Raw genomic sequence first — 20,905 nt, forward strand, 5'->3', positions numbered from 1 at the left:
GTTTTTTTCCGAGGTTGTTCGCCTTTCCGTTTCCCGCTTCACTTGCGCCACTGATCCTTTGCTCGCTCCTCTGCACCACAATCCAATCGGCCGTCTCTCGGTTGGAGGATCGATTGCCGTTGGACTGCGTTCCACTGCAGGCCACCCTCGTCACCTTCCCTTCGTTTTCTTCGCACACACACAACACCCTCTCTTCAATCACTCACTTACGCACACTCACTTTGCGCAGCTCTCTACTGTTGCTGCTGGTGCTGCTGCTGCTGCTGCTGCTTGTGCTTCTCCATACTGCACAAAAACAGCCAAGTGAAATAAATAAAAAAAAAAACGACTAACACGCGTTTCAGCTACAGCACTTTTTTCCCCGTTTTCTTCGCTTATTTCACTTCGGCCACAAGCGGCTCTGTGGCACTTGGTTTCGTTTCCGTGGCGTTTGCCTACTTTACGTTTTCGCTTTAACAACAAAATACAATGCCGCGTGCGCACTTTAGTAATTTTCACCCAAAATTTTCACACGCACATCTTCATTACATCGTGGCGTAGGAGGCACAAGGGAACGCTATGCCGCGAACACAACCATGAATACAGCAGTAACGGCTACAGCAACCGCTTGGCCTGGTTAAAGGACCACTGAAAACGCTACCCCGAAATTGGCCACAAGCAAAGGTAGTAAAATGGGAAATCGGTGGCCTCCCTTTCCTACGCTCGTCGGTTAAGCACTGACTCTAACGATGACGGTTATTGTGATGCACAAGCATATGCACTTTCAAATTGCAGTGGGCTGAGTACGAAAACCACGTTATTTTCATTGACGACCCTTCACTTTCTCGCTTCACTCTCAGGGCACCACAAACAACAGCACAGCTCCAATAATAATGGCCGCACAAAGCTCATCTGAATTTACCGTTTTTCCACTTCTTCGTTACGTTAAACTGTGTGAGGCTTTGTGTTTTGTGAGCTTAAATTCACTGTAATTCATCGAGAAGTATGCTACGTTTGAACACGTACCAGCAGCGAGGAACATTAGCATCTACAGGACAGACGGGTACATTTCGGCGAAAAAATATTTCCGACGCCACACAGTGCTGCAACTGCATACAACTAATCCTTTATACACGGTATCGAACGGTACAGCACAGCGGCACACAGAGGATGTCACCAAAATAATGCTAATCCTGGTTACTGCGTTGATGATAATGTCTGCGAACACATTTCTCGATTTACCGTAAGACAAAAGTAACGCACCACAAAATGAAACACGCTTCGCACGATGTGTTGTGATGAGGGAGCGTTGGGCAGATTTGTTTTTATCTTTGTGGAGTTGCTCCATACAGTTGGAAAACAGGAAGCGACATTTGTGTAAACTAACAAATCGCTTGTGGTTGCCTCAAAAACATTGTGGCCTGCAGCTGCTTGCACACGCGTTACGGATGATACTCGATTTGTGCGCGAACCCTCGTAGCGGTACAGGTGAAGTAATTTAAACGTGAAGAACCTAACGTCTTCAGACCGGCAATACGCGTTCCGTTTCGCTTACCCGTATGCACATGTCCGAGCCGAACGAAAGCAAAAAAGGGATAACACATACTAACATCACAGTGGAATGACAAATTGTTTTAGTTTTTTAACCAAGCACTTTTGAACAAACCAAAGTTTGGAGCTAATTGTTTTATTATGCTCTTGTGTTTTTCGGTGCATTTGTTTTTTTTTAATGATTATTTTACCAAAACCAGAGTTCATTTGCTACGATAATACGGAAAGTGTCCGAGTAGAACCAACAATTTGCTCGTAGTCAAAACCTCATCATTCGTGCGTCAGACAGAGATGCAAATAGGACCGCAATTTGCGAAGCTTGACATTTATTTAACGAAACTCATGTCAAAATAACGAGCTTTTAACGAAACATGATTGTTTATGTTCAGAGAGCTGTATTAAGTGCTTGACAGTTTCGGCGGCAAAATTCAAATTCGTCGCTGAGAACGGTTAGCTCGATTAGCACTTTTAGTGCCACGCATATTTTGGTGATGTTTCCTAGTAGGCTACAGTGTTTTTGTTTACAAATTGTCTGTCTATCATTTTTGATACACATGACCCCCCGGGAAACATAATTGTATATAAAAATGATAGACATGGTGAAGAACGTATTAGAACGTATTAGGGTTTCCTATCATTACAGGCAATTTCAAATACAATCAATAAAATCGCGTGATTATGTCATCCCAATGATTAAACATTAGGTTAGATCGTTCATTTATGGAAAATGTTCAGAACCGTGAGTGCAAGGTTTATGCGTTGTTTTAAAACATTTGTTACGACAGGGTAGGAATAACAGTTGACAAGGAGTTTTGAATTTGGACATTTGAAAATCACAGTAGAAATGTCAGAAGAGGATGACAGGAGAAATGGCAGGTGGTAAAATAGGAGGAAGAAGGCGATCGGTGACAGCGGAGTAGCGCGTAAACGAGGCTGGTGATTACAGAAAAACAAGAGAAATGGACTTTCAGTCCTCTCATTTCAAACACAGTACAGAATGCCTCTGATTATGAAGCCAAATCGTAGGAGGATACACCTGTACAGCAAAGAAGAAGAAGAGGCTGGTGACATAGTGCCCCGATTTGAAGTTATTGCTTGAGATTCTGTTTATATATATTTGGATTTTGGTTTGTGTTTGGTTTGGATTGGCTTATAAACGGTCTCGGTAAACATATTACAAACCTCTCGACTTGTGAAGTTTACGCGGCTACACCACGGTTCTAATTCGCTTCCATGCGTTCATATATTTTTTATAAACAATGTAGTACTTAAAGTAAGTGTACAAAAAACAATACACTACAAGTGAAAATTCACGGCATAATCTCCGGAATCAACATAATATTTAGTAGAAATCGAGTTTAGTCCCGCGCCACAATAAATCTCTTCATTGAACTGATATTTAAATGATTTCTTTATTAATTTATTTAACGTTATATATCTTTGCAACGATACAAATACAACACAAGTGTATATAGAGCGAGGAGCTGCGTTTAAATTGATCGATGAAAGTTTAAAATAGCTGAACGTGTTGTTGTTTGGTAGAGGACTTCGAGTGAGCGCGTTGATTTGAAGATCATATACTAGAATTAGTTTGTTGCCATGAAGCTTTCGTGCATCAGAGCGACTGACCTTGCTTGTTTTTATTTTCGCCGGATCAAACTTATATATCCATCAATCCATCGTTGGTCAATTAGTTCGTTTGGCTCAACTAGTTTTACTGTCAACTACTTGTAGCATTATGCAGCGTTCTATATCTCAGCTAGATAAACATTGCAATTAATGCTTTCCGTTCCTTGTCAGTTGTTGTCCGTGTTATCGGAGGTGCGCAGGACCTGCTGCTGCGGTCTTGCGAGAGGAGAGGAGGAGACAGGACAGGAGTATCTGAGGAATAGGTACACACATGACAGTGGATTTACACAACCTAATGGATTTCGCTTGTTAAGTTTTGTGACATGACGCATTGTAGTGTTAGTAGCAGAATAGTAACCGTAGTTGCAGGAGTTCTATGTTTCTCTTTTGTTTCCGTCCAATTGTATTTCATTGTATTTGTTTTGTGGTTTAATGCGATTCCTAGTTATGCTATTAAATTGTAAGGTGTTATCTATGGCCCGAGCAGCGCAGCATATTGCAGTACGAATTATGAAACGAATATGAAATGCGTGTTTATGGCTGTGTTTTACGAGTGTTGATACATTAACTATTTCTTGCATCCACTTTATATGCTGTACATTAAAGAGGCTTCGCTAAACGTTACGCCAAGTTACGTTTGCGCACGTTACCCTACGTAGCACATTTTATAGGATCTTTCTGGTCTTACAACACATTGTTTGTGCCATATCTAAAGACAAGAGAAAGCATGCTGTTATCAAATTGTAGGCTTAAGAGTATATTTTATCTTACGCAAGCTTACCTTTCGGCTTCAGGAATTGTCCTGTCTAGCGGCGCTTTCCGGTCAGCAGTGCATTCGTCCACCACTGGTGTTGTGCCCGTTGGGGCTGCCGTAAGCGAGGACGACGATGACCGCAGCAGTGGCCTGCAATCTTCGGCCAATTCGATCGAGGAGTCCATCATTTCACTTTCGTGAGCGACGACACCTGTGTTTGAATGGCCGGTGGTCCGTTCGTGATCGTGGCATTCACACTGACAGTCTTCCGGATTAACGTAGTTGTACACCTGACCGTCTGCGCCTGTTTCTTTCCGATCGATAGTGTAGCCGGTACCTTCGCTGCTGGAGTTTCGTGGTGTTTGGGATTGTTGCTGTTGCTTCTGTGGTATTGCTGTAATACGTTTCGGTGCTTTTCGCATTTCTGGTATTGCTTCAACGTCGATCCATTTGTGACCTGGTGGGGTGGCCGTGATCACCGATGATGATGATGTAGACGCTTTACGCGGTGGCAGTGGTGGCGGCGTTGGTGAATCTTCTGACGTAATACCACGGCTATTGACGACCATTGAGGACATCATCATTGCCGACGTCGTCGAGGTTGACCGATACTGTCTACCCATAATTCCGATGCCCGTTGCACTAGTTCCTCCCGTGCTTGCTCCCGCTGTCGTTGTGGTCATGGTAATTGCACCCAACGATGATCGATGCTCAAACACTCTAGATCCAGTTGCAGATCCACCACTCTCGCTAGGTTTCTTGACCGGTAAGCTAATGCGTAGTTTCGCTACACCCGTGCCATTTGCTGTGGAATCACGCACGGTTGGTGCTTTATCTCCGCCAACGTTCGCTCGTTCTACCATTCCACGTGCGCCCGTAGTGGCCGTAGTGGCCGACCGATCATGGCAATACTTTTCTAGTGATCCAGGATGGATGGGAGTGGTCGAACGTGGCCGCTCTAACGGATACGTTTTCAAATCATGTTGCGTGCGTTCTTTGGCAGGCACTAGCTTGATGCCTACTGGTTTCTCTTCCGGCAACGTAGTCGGAATGTATGGCAGTTCGTCGTCGAAAGATTCCTGAAACACCAAACCGGCACTTTCGTGATCTTCGATCGCAAGCATATTCGGCCGAAGAGCATGTCGACCAGCCCTCATCGATGCAGAATCAAATTCCGAATCCTTTTCACTCTCTGACGATGCCATGCCGTCGTCGATGGTGGCACTGGAATCTGGTCGATCGGTCGTTGACATGTGATTATGATTATGGTTCTTTTGACGATAAATGTGATGATGATGGTGTTTTTGTTGTTGATGTTGGTGGTTGTCGTGCTGTTGGTGCTTTGCGTCACTACTTATACATTCGGTAGGACTACTACTACGTGATACTACTGCAGCCGATGCATCCGTAATTGCTTCTGTGCTATTCTCTGCTACATTGCTGTCCCGTAACTGCTCTCGTTGCTGCTGTTGTTGTTGTTGTTGATGTTGTAGTTGTTGCCTTAACTGGTACTGCTTTTGATGCTCATGAAGTTCCTTCATCAACATCGCTCCCTTCGCCTGCATGACCTGTTGAGGTGAAGATGATGATGATGTTACACTATCGGCTGTCACTAGGTCGTTTGGATGCTCACTACATTTACCGGCCAACTGTTTCCTTGTTTGGGCACCGCCACCACCATTCGTAGTACCACTATCGACTAATTTGTCGCTCCCGTCTTTACGATCCTCATACCCGCACGGAGCTTTCTGTATCGATCCTTCCGAGCTTTGGCTTACAGTTGAGCTATTGCGGTTCATCTCTTTCGAGTAATCCTTTAGCGTGGTGCTAAATATTTGCTCCTCACTACCAGAACCCATGCGCATTTGAAACAGGGCCGCTTGTTTCTGGCGCATGGAAGTGCTTATCGACGACGTTGTTGCATGTTGAAGGTGTTGTTGTTGTTTGTGTACATCAACATCAACCGATGCTTTCGCTTCCGTCGGTACAGGTACAGGAGGTTTAGGTGATTTCGTTCTGGATGCCGGTGGCGGTGGTGGCGGAGGAGGAGGTGCAGTCGTTCTGCAGATTGGTTCATGGCGGCGATCTGAAGGGTCGGCATAATTTTGTGTTAACGTTGCCGACTGATTACCAGTGGGTGATGTAATGCAACTATCGTCTTGATCCTCACTAACATGCTTTTCAATGCGCTGCGACAGTTCCCCGATGACACTCTCCCAATTTTGAGTGCTATTCTCCTTATCCTCGATCGGAGACTTAAGTGGTATTATAATACTACCGTCCGGATTGTCGATCCTATAGCATTTGAGCGGTGGCATCGGTTTGGGTCGATCGTGAATCGTAACCGTCATATTGGCAATGCGTTGCTGTTTGGGTGTTTTGGCGTGTTTTTGAATGATACTGCTATGTCCTGTTGGTGTGCCTGATGCAGATACGGACACTTGTGCTCCACCGCAAGCTGTGGCTGCTGTATCAACGAACGATGACGTCGTTACACCAGCTGCACTACGAAATGAACCCAACCGCCGTTCTTCCGGTGGTGTGTGCAAAGGAATGTGTATACTTTGACCATCAAGTGGTGCGTCGTAGTAGCGTAAACCCGTTGATCCAGGCGATCGTGCTGCACCGATGTTGCTTGCAGCTATATGATGTTCTCCGCTGCCAGCACTGTAGAAAGATTGGCCAATGCATTCGGCGGCCGAACCCATCGGCGAAGGCGATTTCGATTTTGGGTCCCGTTTTGATTTGAACATCTTCAGCACAAGCTTCTGTTTCGACGGTGTCGAATTGGTCGATGCGCTAGGATGGTCCATCTGCTGATCATAGTACCGACCACCAAGCGTGCCCGATTCATTCGATGCCGTTGAAGTGCGCTTTTTCCGTGGAAGATGCTGCTGTTGGAGGTTATTAGGTTTGTCAGTAGAATCACCATCTTTAAATTTAAAAATCGAACAAAATGAATTCTTTCGCGAAACACTCACGTTTGCTGGGGATGGTGATCGTGTAATACTGGACGCGCGTGTTCGATGCGGATCGTGGGCTGACGATACCGACAGCTCCTGGGCACCATCCTTCGGCTTTTCTACGACACGTTCATTGTCCGCAATGCCGTTATCGCTGTAGCAATGGTCCGGTTTCAGCTTAATCCGGATGTATTCAGTACCGCTTGGCATAACACCCACTATCGAGTTCTTCAAATCTTGTGGCGGGATGTGACGCTTGTTGCCGACGCTGCGGCTGGTTTGGTTAGATTTCAGCGCTTGTATATCGAGATTATTGGTGGTACCCGTTCCACAGTCAGACTTGCGCCGCACATGACCCTCCGTCTTGGCTGTATCATGCTCTACCCCTGGAAAATCTCCTCCTCCGGGAGGTGGTTGTTGCGGAACGGCTGCGGGTAGTGCTCGCCGTTGGCCACCATCTAACGTGGAGTTTGCAGCCATTGCAGTGAATGTATTCATGTGTATACCTTCTGCCAAAACTGCTTCTGTTGGGTCTTTCTTACGGGACAGTATTACTTGTTCTAGCATTTTCTCTGTGGATGGCTCAAGACTGCTTCCTACAATTCCACTCTCGGAATATGCCTGCATGGGCTTCGCGCCACAAAATGATGTCTCTAACAGCATCTTGTGAGGTGAAGGTGAACGCGATATTCCAGACACTGCTGACGTAGCGGACAGTTTGCTGTTTGCTGATCCCTGGCTGCCCACACTTGATAGGCGACTAGTACGTCCAGAAATAGAAAGAAATGCCACCACCTCAGAACTGGCTGAATCTTTACGGTTGTGTTGCTGTTGCTGCTGGAACTGGTATTGCGGTTGCGTTGTTTGTTCTTCCAACTTCCATATGATTGGCGAGTAACGTTGGGTTGGACAGGATCCGTATGTAATCTGCAAAGCAAATTGTTTTAAACAGTTTTACAATTGAGTTGATATAAAAAGGCACGAAAAATATTATATAGCAGTAAATGTTAAGTTACGTATGATAATTCTCGTTTTCATTTTTTAACTGTTTTGGCCATCAGGTTTATCGAAAATAGTGTCAATATATTGAGATTACCGTATTATAGCTTCACATAAAGACCAGCGGTTGATCCGCAGCTGTTTGGAGCGCAATTAAAATTAAGCACAGCACTGGTCCTTCCCTGCTACGAAACAACACACATCTCGAATGAGAATTCAGTTAGTGATCTAGAAAAGAGTCGTCAACCTGTTTTTGTTATCTGTGTCGGTACTGGTTCATTCTAGTTATAAATTTACGTTTACTATTCAATGTCTGACATCACTCTAATCACCAGCAAAATAGTGGCATGTATGCAGCAGAAATCGATGGTTCAGACTCGATATCCACACATATGACTAAATTACCAGTAAAAGTAAGGAGTGCATGAAAGTCATGTGTTCCATTTGTCGACTTAATACTGATACTCACTTGCGTATTGGGTTTCTCTTTCTCTCGATTTCCCTTTTCCGGTTCCATAAACTGCAGTTCCTCGGTGGAATTCCGCAAGTCAAGTGTGTCTTCCTCACGAAAGCCGAGCACGCCTGAGTCTTGCAATGTGCCAGTACCGACCTGTATGTTATGTGCCATCGGTGCCAAAGAGAATGGAAAGATTCGAAATTGATTATTGCCTCATTTGTATTAGTCTAATAGGCAACAGGGATCGATCGAAGTACATCACGTGGACGGTAAACCTGACACAAGTGGGTTGTAATATACCTGTTCGAAGACATTTTCGGGACTGCTGTCTCTACTGTCGTGATGGGATGAGTGAGAAGAGGCTCGACTAATGTCTATACGTGGAGTTGCCGGTATTAGCGCCGATGCGCATTCAAAGGTTTTGGTCGGCGAGCCACGGGCTGAATCGATGGAGCACTTTTCCTGTGACCACCGTGGCAGATTGTGATGGTTTTGTTGCTCCATCTGCAAAGCGAAGAAGAAAACACGAATCACGAACTGCACAATTCATAACATTATCTTCTTATTCATTGCTCTACTTATGCTCTGCTTTAGAACTATACATTACACCCGCTGCACATAAACATTTGTGTGGTGTTTTTTTAGTCGTACTACTATTGAAAGACAATAGGGTTATATCTTTTGTCTGTTATGTACTGTTCTATTATATAAGTATACTAAGTAACAATAAGTAGTAGTAGTAACAGTAGTATTAGCAGGAAATTAGAATTAGCACCATTACATGCAACTTAACCTGGCATAAAACGCTCAAACCTTATCAGTGAAGCGACACTTTTTATTCGTTAATCAATAAAAGCACCACACACTGTAGTTAGAGTACACACCGAATATAACAAAATTTCGGCGACGAGGATGGGATGATGGATTGTTGGAATTATTTGAATTTGAATTACCCATTACCAAAAACGATCAGATTTAAGATGCACAATCAGCCAAAATACACCCAATCGGGCGGTGTTTTAAGTTGTTAGTTTTTATTCATATTTTATCTCTTATTTTTTATTTATTTACAATTCATTATGACTACCGTCATAATGCCGTATTGTCAACACCGCTCGTGATGACTAAATTTTATGAACATAATGATAAGGCATTTCTTCCTTATTCTATGCCTTATCCCGGACATACTGGGTTGATGTCTTATCTCTATAGGGTTTAATATTTGTGCTGCCAAATTTCTACAAAAAGTTGGACAAGATGTCCTTTTTTCAACTCGTTCCAAACACTCATCAAGCTTCTGCTATTAAAAGTAGATAGCGTACGTTAAGGGATGTAATAATTATAACTAAGTTATACCTGAACGACATTGAAGCATTGCGACTTTCGATGGTAGCTTACTGTCAGGATATTGTTAACATACTTGATACTACTGGCAGTACACATAAAATCGAAAATTTCGCTACATAGCATCGTGAGAAAATGAGAGCTTTACTATTCTAGGAACTGAGCATTACAAGAGTTTATTTTTGTACAAATGAGAGAGCACTGGGGAGAATAGAATATTTTCAAAAGGACATATGGGGCGATAAAGTTAAAAAAGTGGATCAAATGAAAATGAAAGAAACATTAATACGATTGCAACCGGGGAATCAAACAAATAGTAATCTTTTGAAGATAAAGAAATAATCACAACACACAAGTGTAACACAACACGGAAGTGTAAGAGAAAGACTAGAAAAAGTTGACCACAGAAACTGGAGAAAGGCACAGCAAAGTTTACCAAACTGGATGGTAACACTAGAATATGTCTCCTTGCAAGATTGTGGTTTGCCCGAAAAGGGGTACACTCTTCTTTTCATCGAAGGATACAGAAGGAGGATTGAGCTCAAAAATAGGACATTCAATGACAGAAGCGCAGCAAAAGAGCAACGCTCTACAACCGGAAAGACATCGCTTATAATCGAAATGTGACCTCTTTTCAGTGTTTCGAAGATCTATTTTTGAACTGCACACAGTATACCCAGGGAGTGATTAAATAATCGTAACCATGTGGCTAGGTCCGCTTCACGGACGTTCGTCAACAGGACTCAAATCATTTCGCTGACCAATTCGGACGAAGAGAATGCGGAGAAAGGAGAAGGAGAAATTTTGAGATTCAAACAGACGAAAAAAAGCTTTCGCACGTTAGAGTTGTGTTGCTTTCCTGCTTGACATTGAACAATTGTGCCATTCCCGCACTACTGTGACGTAATGGTGGCAATGAGTGCTAGTAGCTGGAATGAATCGTAAAGGTGGGAGACATTTTACTACCGAATATTTTACATTTAAAGGTTCGTACCTGTGCTTTCTCTTCTGCCGTAGTGTCTTCCATAGAGGCAATTGGTGCAGGACCAAGACGTTTCTGTTTACGAGACGATGGAGACGACGATGCTACATTCATTGCGTATGAAATACAACGTTGGCTTTCTCGTATTAGGATGAAGGAAGGAGGAATTGAAAAATAAAGGAAATAGGAAGCAAAAGCTATACTGGTGGAAGAGTGGATTTGGAGTAAGGTTGGTCGGATAGCGGTTGGTGGAAAACAGCAAAGGAACTGGATATAGCGGTTCAGAAAGTATTTGAGATGTCGCTTTTTATTCTATTGCAAATTAAATTCACTGCACCTCACTTTCGGTTACACACCACACTAGTACTAGGCTGCACGTGGTTTATTTAAACTTTTAGCAAAAATCACTTCTCGATACTGTAACTGCAGTACGCAGATTATTAACGGTATAGCACATCGTCGTTTAGCTCCGCACTTGTGATGGTGCGATGGAGACTATAAGAGGGCGAAAGCTACGACGATAGTGTCGGCGTGATGCAATGGTTCCCCTCCATCATATATTGATCCTTTCATCAAATTCCGATAGCTTCCGGACAGATAGCTGCAGCACCATGTGTCGGCTGCAAGAAGAACGGTGAATCAAAATGCGAAATGACACTGGGAAGGAGCTCACTGGGTTACTCTTTAGCTAATCATTTGAGCTACGCTGTCTTGCTCAAAAGCTATAAAAAACATCATTAATTTGCAACAAAAAGCAGGAAGCGAACATTCACAAACTTACACCAATTTTTCCTACGTGCCTAAATTCGGTCACAGGGAGGGCACACACTTTTGCACATTTATGAATAAAATAAAATTAAAGCTAACCCGCAAACTCTCACTCGTTAGCCTTGCCGAGAAAGTATTCTCATAGCTCGGGGGAATCGTATTTCACATTGTGAAGGAAGAGAGCAGATACTCTTTGCAGTCATATTATGACACAGTACAGCAGGTTATTTTATAGGCACTTTTTCACACACTGAAACGAATCAACAACAAATAACCACTAACTAAATTGCTTCGCGGTGACTATGGTGGATTGCCTATTTGACTTTCAACCTTGTGCAAACTTCTTTATCCGTATCACTAGCACGTTTGATTCGCTAATATTCCATTGCGTTCCACAATTCTTGGTCAGCCTATAAACTTGCTGGAATGTGCACTTATTCAGATGTAATTCCAACTATTCTTGCGTTTGTGAACCGATACTATAGGAACAATTATATCAGTTGCCTCTGCAAGAATTTTGTACAGTGGAGCGAATTTTACCCCTGCAATCTAATAAGGCGCATGTCGGCACTGCTGGCGCCTTTAAGCACGGCTGCCTCAAACTCCTTTTCATCCGTTCAGGCTATAGTCAGAGTAGACACTTGGTTGTGCTTACCATGCTGTAGATGGTAACGGTAAGGCTTAGTACACGATTGACTATCGATTTACCGTGGCTCTTTCCGAACTAAGACCGTTCGGTCGTGACTCAAAAACCAAAAGCCCCGATGTCGAGAATCGTTCGGACTCGTGCTACACCGCTAGTTTTTACGGCGCATGAGTACTACTTTCGGTATATTTTACTCACTGGAAAAGGTGGCCACTGTTCGGAATAAGACAATTCGTGTCGCAACGCCAAAGGGATTGCAAATGGGAGAAAAAAAAAGTTGAAATATGAATGAATCGTGGGTTTTTCGTCTGTTGATTACATGATCGCATCAGTTTTGTGTGTTTTGTGTCTTTAACTATGAAAAACAAAAAATCAACCTTAACCTTATCTATTGACATAAGGAAAAGAACAGTATCACAGCTATGCCATTAACCATTGTTCCATTTCTTAAATTTAATGATTATTTTTATACTTACCTCAATACACTTCTCACCCCATCCGATTTGCACAATGTCTGTTCCACATTTATATCGGTTTATTTTTTACAAAGTTTTTGTTTTTTTTTTCTTAAGAACACAACGAAGCATGACACAAATCTGAGTTTTTACAGAACAATTCCTATTAGTTTGGATGATATTTTTGCAGTAGAATGCAAGAACTCCCGTATACACGTTGGCTGCTTCAGATGTTTGTCGACAATCTTCTGTATTTTGTCTATATTGCTTTCCAAGCTGTAGTTGGCACTAGTGGCTTCCAAATGCTGTAGCTCCACTATGCAATAGTCTCGGACCAGCTCTAGTTCACCATAGATGTTAACTTCATTTTTGTCAAACACCTTGGTCTGGAAATTACAAAACAATGGTTAGTTTAGTAATCTTTGCGCCTTTCGCTGTGGTCTCTCCTTACATCAGTTACACCGTCTATATTTACGGAATCGTCTTCTATTTCTTGCTCTTTCAATATCCATATCACGACGATAACAGCCACTATCTGGTTTAGAGTAAACTTATGAGCAATCATTGTTTTGCTTAGTAATCGTAAGTATACACTTTGTGCATACGTCGCTACCAGAGGTTCTGTAACATTAAATAGGAAGAAATAGGTTATTAACAATACAAACGGTGATTTCAATTTCTTACTTTGTTTCACTTTATCAATCACATGGTGAAGTTGACTAACGACTATTGATGCCTTGGCACGGATGTTACTATCATCATCACTAAGTAAATTAAGCAGTGCGAAACTGAAATTTATGTATTGATTTAAAGACTTCCCTTCGAAAATTTTCCTACCCACTATATGCAAACATTCCACCGCAGTTAATCTATAAGAAAAAATGAACGGTAGAATATAAATGAAAGTAGGGTGGGAGGGTCATTAAAAATTATACAAAACACAATTATTTATTCAATCTCTTACCTGATAGGTTTTGATTGATATGCAGCACTTAGAGTGGGTAAAAATTCTACATTTAATGTAAACTCACTGGAACCTTTCGTTTCGTTTTGCAACAACCGTTTCAAACAGCGGAACATAGCACTACGTAATTGATAGGGCTGATTGTTTGCTGCCTTGTATATGGTTTGCATTGCCTCGCGTATGCTTTTCCCATTCAACAGTACGTTACTAACGGCCACACTGCTATAGCTCAGCACTAGATAAGCCTTCACTTGGATCATGTACGGTTGATTGTGTCCATCATTTCCGGAGCCAATCAATCGTCGCAAACTACAGTGAAGCTGCTGGGAACGCAACAGTTCCGCCTTCAGCCACCGCAATCGATCTGGCTTTAGTTCGCAAATGTTGCGGAAGTAAAACACCTCCACAGGGGTGATATCATATTCTTCGCAGTGTATTCCAATTTGGTCAACATCAAGCACCAGCAAGATTGTGTTTAACATTGCCTGTATATATTCCTGCGACAGCTGTGCTTCCCCTTCCGACTCGATGCGCAACAGGAAGCATTGCGAGCTACGTATTCCTGTCTCGTCGTCACTGTACAGATACATAAACGTTTTCAGTAGAACAATTTTCTGAAACACTAAAGGTTCTCCGTAAAAATTTCGATGGTTTGTCAAATTAAGCAGATAGTCAACAATGTTGCTCAGATCGTCTATAAATTGGTCGTCCTCCGCAATGATGATGTGTTGGCATCTGAAAGTTGGAGCATATCTCAATACGCTATACAAATTTCTAACCGCTTCACTAAACTTAACTTAAGATTTACTTACCGTGCTAAAATTTCCAACAATATATCTAATATGGTACTGTAGATTATGAAGTTGGGCTTTACTTCAAACAAATAGTTGGAGATCGCAGTGTATAGCTCAATCCAGTTATTCAACTGCCCACTCGAAGTTGCTGCCGCTACTAAACCGGGATTTTTTGTTTTGACGAGGTACAAAATCTGCAGCAATGCGCCGTGTAAGGAGTTGGGATTGACATTCCGGTTGTTGGAACGATTAAGACTTTCCAATAACAAGCAGATGCGGTCAAACATTAGATCCGGTGAGACGATTATGGAAACAATTTTTGCTGCCAAGAAGCGTGTTTGAAACTCCGCACAACCGGAACAAATTGAAACTAACGGAACAAAGCGGGAAAGCTGCAATAAAGACGTGAGCACAATTTTTAAAATGGTTGATGAATGAAAAAAAAAAAACTAACGGCATTTCGTTCCTCAACCGGAAATAGCCAAATTACCTTCAAATTGGACTCACTACCCTCTAAGGCGGATGGATACAGCCTGCTAAGGAGCAACAAGAGTGGATGTAGCTTTTTACTTCTGGTGCCCTGAATGATAATTTTACTAGCCTTTTCCAGTTCAAGCACGAAATAATCATACAGCACGGGATATCTGTGAATCAAGCGAAAATATTAGCACCTGGTTATAGCAATTGTGCGCGTATGCTAAGGGATTTTTGTTACACCTACCTTAAAAAGAAAATTCTTCCAGTCATTTTATTTCGAATATTTAGATTTTCTGAATCTTTGGTTCTTTGTACTCCAAACACGCGGACCATCAAAGCGGAGAATAGTAAAGTTGAAGAATTACGCTCCTATTCAAGCACAAAGTTCATGCATTTAAATACGGGGTTGAAAACTTACACACATCCTGTAATGCACTCCAAAATGTGCGTTTCAAAAACTTACCGACCATGACTCCGCCTCGTAACCGTTGATAGCACACATGATTCCTTCCGAAACGAACTCACCAACCGTTTCACCCAAATCAGTCGAGCGAAAAAGCGAACGTAGTATATTAAGCGAATGGGTACGTGTTTGGCTGCTTGTAGTATTAGACCGGCATAGCTCGAGCAGTGCTTTCATGCAAAACTGTAATCCTTTAGTGGAGCTCACTTGCAGCTCAGACGTTATCAAGGCTTGTATTATGAAAGGGATGCCCGCACTGCGACGGGTTACGCACAGTTTGTCCAGGTTGATCTCGGCGATGTCTCTGTCCGCGATTGTAGACGAAGCAATCGTACCCATGCCGCCGGTGATAGCATTAATTAACTCTTTAATCCATCGCATCGGTAGCTGATGAAGTTCAGTGTGCGGAGATCCCCAAAGACGTAAGCATATTTTTGAAAACCCTATGTACGCTTGTTCAAATGCACCACGATGCTTTGTTTCCGAAAGCAGCTCAATGAACTGATTCCCGATGCTTAAAATCTGCTGGCATGTTAGAAGCCCTTTCTCGCCCTGCATTACACTGCTGCCCGTTTCGATGATTGGAGAACGTGATGCAATATCGCCTAATATCAAAGAAATCTCTTTGATCGTGCGCCAGGCACAGAGCAAAATCATTTGTGGTGTCGTTTCTGTCTTGCTCTCTTTGTTCGCCTCATCGTTCATTTCACTCGGGATGGAGCTGTTGTTAATCTCAGCTTGTGGCGGTAGCTCGTTACCGTCGTCCATTTCTATGTCTGTACATTCGTTTGTTTCTTGAAAATCGTCCAAAAATGTTCCTTCCGGCGAAGAATTGTTGGTAACGACCGAAACCACTTTCGCTATGCTGTCACAGGTACTAATCAGTCGAGTAATGGACGTTCGCCAGCACTCATCTCGAGAGAGTTCCTTAAAATCTAGCTTGCTCAGTAAATGGCGAATGCAAATTAGTGCTCCGAACATGGGGTTCTCCCGAGAGGCTCGCAAAAGCGAATGGCTAGCTAATCGGAATCCCTGCATTAAAATTTCCTCGCACCAAAGAAAGCAACGATATACTTTCGCTGCGACACTACAGCTAGCCGGCTCCATCTCCAGGCGTGGAGTGTCGATGGTGCTATTTACGAAGCAGAGATATTCAAGATAATATGCCGCCGACAGTGAATCATTTGGCCGCGGACTAATCATTAGGGTGCGAGTAACCTCGTAATTGAGTTCGCCGTTGAACTGCTCAATGAACTGCTTTGGGCAAAAGGATAACACTTTCAGCGAGTAGTGCTTGTTTGACTCGTAGCTATCGTTCAAAGACGACAGCAGTATACGAACCTGTCGTTCGTTCCACATGCTTATGTTTTCATCGTCGTAAAAAATGTAGGAAGAAATTTGCAGCAGCTGAAGCAGTATTTGGAACGAAATTGCTCGTCTGCTGTAATTGGCTCCAATAAACTGATTCACAATACAGAACTCGTGAAGTCGTTTGACAAATTCGTAGTAGTAATGGCTTTTTCCATCGATGTCTGACTTCTTAATAATGCTCAAAAATCCCGAACGAAGCCGGTTAAGGGCACTCTTCATACAAGACGTAATTTTCTGTCGTAAAGAAGCCGCCTGAACATTTATGTTCGTTTCCAGGAAAAATAGAATGCATTCCAAATCTTGTTTGGTGAATATTTCGGTACTTTTATGGCATTCTGTTATCAGGTACAGGGCGGACATGCGAGTTGAATCGTCGGACGATATCATCGCCTCCCGGATATCAGAGTATGAAAGCAAATTTTTCCACATCGCTTCGGTCGACTGTACTGTATCAAAGAGCCCATTTTTCCGAGCGATTCCTAACGAGGACAGCACCAAACCGTAACTGATACCAACTTTGCTGTCGATCATATTTATGGCGATTTCTGGATAAGCACGAATCGCCTTTCTTATGAGGTCGTGCAGTGTTTCGCGTATATCATTTAATCGGTTACCGTCATTGTTGGTGGTTTCTTCTGTTTCGTACGTACATGAAAAATTCGTGGTAACCGTTTCAATGGCTCCACCGATGCTCCCTTCCCGTCCGTTAGTAATTTCCATCAATATTGGGTTTATCCAACGATTGAACCATTCCTGTTTGTTATTCTCGTATGAGTAAGACATCATCAGTGACTCGTAGCAATTGTTTATGTGTAAGTTTGTATTCGAATGATCATTATGGGTCAGCGATCGAAGCAAAAACTCTGGAACATCTGGAATGGCTCGTAAGACTTCTTTTGCCTTTAGTATGGAAGATATTGCACTGATCAGTATGCACTTTGTGTTGATATTAATACCTCCGTTGCGAATGTAATCGTAAATTATGGTATTAAGCGTATCATCTAACCGTGTGCCCAGTTGTATGGTGCATTTCAGCAGATCACGCGATATGTGCCGTATGCTGTCGACGTAGTGATCCAGGTGGGACAAAGAATAACGCAGATTGATGGCCAGAATGTCGACGAGCTCTTTTCGTTCCGATGTTTTGTAACCATCCAGTTTGAGACCAAGTAGCCGCTTAGTCATTTGAAAAAATCCACGTGTTGTACCAAGCACGATGCTCACTTCGACCGAGTTTTCCTCCGAAATTTCTTTTAAAACCGTTGCTGCCTGATGAAGCACCTCTATACCTTTCCATTCCGGACTGGTGAAATGTTCGTTTTCGATCGTACAGATAATTCCATTCACCAAGCACATTTGCTTTGCCGAACTATCCTCATCGAACACACGCTGTGCTAGCCGTAGAAATCTTCTCTCCAGATTAGCATTCATTGCTATCAGTATACCACAGTTCGTTTTCGTGTCCATCGGTATTTCCGGGTTCTCCAGCAGATCCCAACAAATGAGTACAAGCTTTTCCACATTTTTTTCGCCCTCGTACGATGCTTTCAATTGATCGGGGAACTGTTGAAAGCAGCATATAACGATCCGAATAGCAGAATGAATAAATAAACACAGCTCACTTTTGTCCGAAGGCGACACACGATCACTGTAAATGATACAAACATATTATTTAAATGCTATTTGAAAGAGCACAATAACGGAACTGTTACTCTTACTTCATACGCTCAAGGTACACTATAACGGATTTGTTCAAGAATTGAAAAAGTTGCTGCAAACTTAGACGAACAGCTTCACAACCAACTTTGAAGTTTTCAAAGCAACTTCCGATGTTGCAGATGGTTGTATTTCTTCGCGTTGGTTCACTTGACGCACTCGAATCCTGTTCAATTCGTGCTTTTATACTGTTGGCAATACTTATCGCGACAATTTCACGGCTGGCGGTTAGGTTGCTTAAAGATCGAGCTATCGTGTGCCGGACAGCATGTTTTAGGGGTGCTTCCATGAATAAGTTTGCCAATGTTTGTACATGCAGCTTCAATGAATCCTCGAGACCTACCACAAAAGAAGAGTACTAAAAGAACAAGAATGTACAAGGCCTGTGATACCTAACATGCGGATGCTGACGGTCGACTTGTGTATATACCTCTTTAAGAATCCTAACCTGACCCTCTATAGTTTCCGACGAATTTAGTTGATCTAGATAAGAGTTATCTGCGAATAAGGGAAATATTATTGGTGTTGTAAATTTTGTAAATGTGGCATCGCTATTTACCTGCAGTCAAATAGACAGAAGGCACTTGGAACAGATCCATCCGGATTTCGGAATTTTTCTTCACATTCTCATTCGCTCTCACATTGGAAATGCGTAAAGATAACCCATTCATGATTCTGATCTAACCGGAACTGATGCAGGAGCAAAATAATACACTTTTTCTTATCACGCTTCTGGCGACTAGAGATTTACGTATTCGTTTTCGAAAAATTTAAGAAGACCACTTCACGCATTCTTCGTTTGCCGCACTCTTTTGGTAAAATCCTGCTTTACACAGTTGAATAAACGTGTTCAATCCTTGCAAAACAATTGCGTTTAATTAACTTTTCCGGAGGGAAAGACGTAGCGAAAGTATGCAAACATTTAATGTTCGTTCTTCTTTGCTTGCTTTATTTCATCGGATGCTGTCAGAATATGACACAAATATTACCTCGTGAAAATTATGCACATGTAGTTCATCCATCGGTCATACAACTAGATAACATTAAAACTAGATTTCCATCAAAACCGGCACAAAGATCGATGGAAAATATTAATTCAAGCTATCCAGGAGACGTGTTGTTATTTTTCTGAACTGTTTCTTATTTGAAAGGGATGGCAATTCCATGTTAGAATAATGTCGATTCAAATAATCGGTAAATAACGTGCGTGGCACGAGGGCATTCCACTGTGCACGTTTGACATAGCGTGTTTTCGTTTATGGTAGGTGGTCCAAGTGGGTAAATAGTTGTTTTGAACAGACGATACCGAATGGGATAAGGTAGACGATTTCGAGTATTTCAGATGTTGAAGAATAGTTTGTACAATTCTACAGTTGTTCATGTTATTAGTACCTTCCCTTCATAAAACACGGTTCACGCGTTTTTTCCCAAATACTGCGCAATTCAAATGCTCTTGCCGTTTTAAAAAAATGTTTAAACGCACAAGTTAGTAATTTTAATAAATATTGTGGCCATTGCATTGATGGGCTAAGGTTCACAACACCAGGAACTCAGATATGATTAAAAAGCATACACTTACACTTTGGTTATAAACCAAGAAAAAGTTAATGTGTAAACAATGTGGTTAGGAAGAGGGGCGGTCTAGTGGCAGAGCTGGTAGCAGTACTGGTTTTCACACAGCAGGACCGGATTTCGAGACCTTTCTGTACCGTCGTCTTATCGTAGTACAGCAGTTTCAAACAGACAGGCTACAAAAAAAAAAAAACAAAGTCAAGGTATGTCAGTCATTGCAGGCCAAGACCATCTCTTAAGGTTGTAGTACCTAACAGGTAAAAAAAATTGGTGTGTGCTCTGAAGAAGCAAAACCAAACGGTGTCTTTTAACAACATTCGTTTACATTTTTCTCTGTCATTAATATTTTATGAATTGATTATGAAATTCAATAAAAAAGAGTGAAACCCGCTAGCTAAATCACATAATTGTAAAATTGTAATGATTACAACGAGACACTGTGGCACTAAACTACGATAACACGTTACATATAGCGTCATAGTGTTCAAGGGGTGTTTTGAAAGATACATGGAGGAAGTAAAAGAATTTTAGTTTAATTCTTTGACCTATGTTCGATTAATATCATTATCTCTTAGTCTGCACACTCTCTCGAATCTTCTGACTAGAACAGACTGAAGTGTTATTCCTCCCCAATTATTCAAGCGGATTCGTTTAGGATTTGTTTCCCGGGTTTGATGGGTTCCTGGATGCATTGCGCATGTCCTTTCGTAAGCCGCTTGCAGGTGGTTCGCTTCGTTTCCGAATCGTTTGCAAGCCAAAAAGGACCGAGAGCAAATGGCCGTGGTTGTGACGGGAGTTGCTAAAAGATTTCTGTTCTAATTTGCTAATCTAATCTTCGCGATTTGCTTTGTACATTGTTCGATTACTAGTTACAGTAGGAAACAAAGTTTAATGTAAGAATATCCTATAACTTTTTAAAAGGATGTAAGTGAAGGGAACTTTCCATATAAAGCGCTGAATGAAAAAGCTGGCAAAAATGCGACAGTGTTAGAAGCGTTTGCTGGAATCTACTTGGTAATTT

General features: G+C 42.2%; 2 protein-coding genes across 2 annotated transcripts; both read right to left on the reverse strand.

Moving 5' to 3' along the window:
- Positions 1 to 233: 233 nt before the first annotated feature.
- LOC126560687 (serine-rich adhesin for platelets) lies at positions 234 to 10,772 on the reverse strand. The gene is made up of 6 exons (XM_050216644.1): positions 10,671 to 10,772; positions 8,633 to 8,836; positions 8,345 to 8,485; positions 6,895 to 7,803; positions 3,941 to 6,807; positions 234 to 285 (listed from the first exon to the last, which is right to left on the reverse strand). Exons 1-6 carry the CDS (start codon positions 10,770 to 10,772, stop codon positions 234 to 236), a joined length of 4,275 nt encoding a protein of 1,424 aa, XP_050072601.1.
- Positions 10,773 to 12,661: 1,889 nt separating this feature from the next.
- Positions 12,662 to 19,034, reverse strand: LOC126561315 (thyroid adenoma-associated protein homolog). Its single transcript, XM_050217387.1, has 11 exons — positions 18,872 to 19,034; positions 18,743 to 18,810; positions 18,315 to 18,670; positions 15,226 to 18,244; positions 15,007 to 15,131; positions 14,776 to 14,929; positions 14,304 to 14,677; positions 13,492 to 14,226; positions 13,212 to 13,396; positions 12,979 to 13,148; positions 12,662 to 12,913 (listed from the first exon to the last, which is right to left on the reverse strand). Exons 1-11 carry the CDS (start codon positions 18,981 to 18,983, stop codon positions 12,677 to 12,679), a joined length of 5,535 nt encoding a protein of 1,844 aa, XP_050073344.1. The 5' UTR covers positions 18,984 to 19,034; the 3' UTR covers positions 12,662 to 12,676.
- Between the last annotated feature and the right edge of the window lie 1,871 nt (positions 19,035 to 20,905).

This window comes from Anopheles maculipalpis, chromosome 3RL (genome assembly GCF_943734695.1).
Source record: "Anopheles maculipalpis chromosome 3RL, idAnoMacuDA_375_x, whole genome shotgun sequence".
Classification (NCBI taxonomy): domain Eukaryota; kingdom Metazoa; phylum Arthropoda; class Insecta; order Diptera; family Culicidae; genus Anopheles; species Anopheles maculipalpis.

Coding starts and splice junctions, on each gene's coding strand:
- LOC126561315 (XM_050217387.1), bottom strand. CDS start 18,983: ATGAATGGGTTATCTTTACGCATTTCCAATGTGAGAGCGAATGAGAAT. Junction 18,245..18,314: donor GTGTACCTTGAGCGTATGAA/GTAAGAGTAACA, acceptor TATCATTTACAG/TGATCGTGTGTCGCCTTCGG. Junction 14,227..14,303: donor TTGTTGGAAATTTTAGCACG/GTAAGTAAATCT, acceptor TCCAACTTTCAG/ATGCCAACACATCATCATTG.
- LOC126560687 (XM_050216644.1), bottom strand. CDS start 10,772: ATGAATGTAGCATCGTCGTCTCCATCGTCTCGTAAACAGAAACGTCTT. Junction 8,486..8,632: donor CCGAAAATGTCTTCGAACAG/GTATATTACAAC, acceptor CATAACATACAG/GTCGGTACTGGCACATTGCA. Junction 7,804..8,344: donor AAGAGAAACCCAATACGCAA/GTGAGTATCAGT, acceptor TTTGCTTTGCAG/ATTACATACGGATCCTGTCC.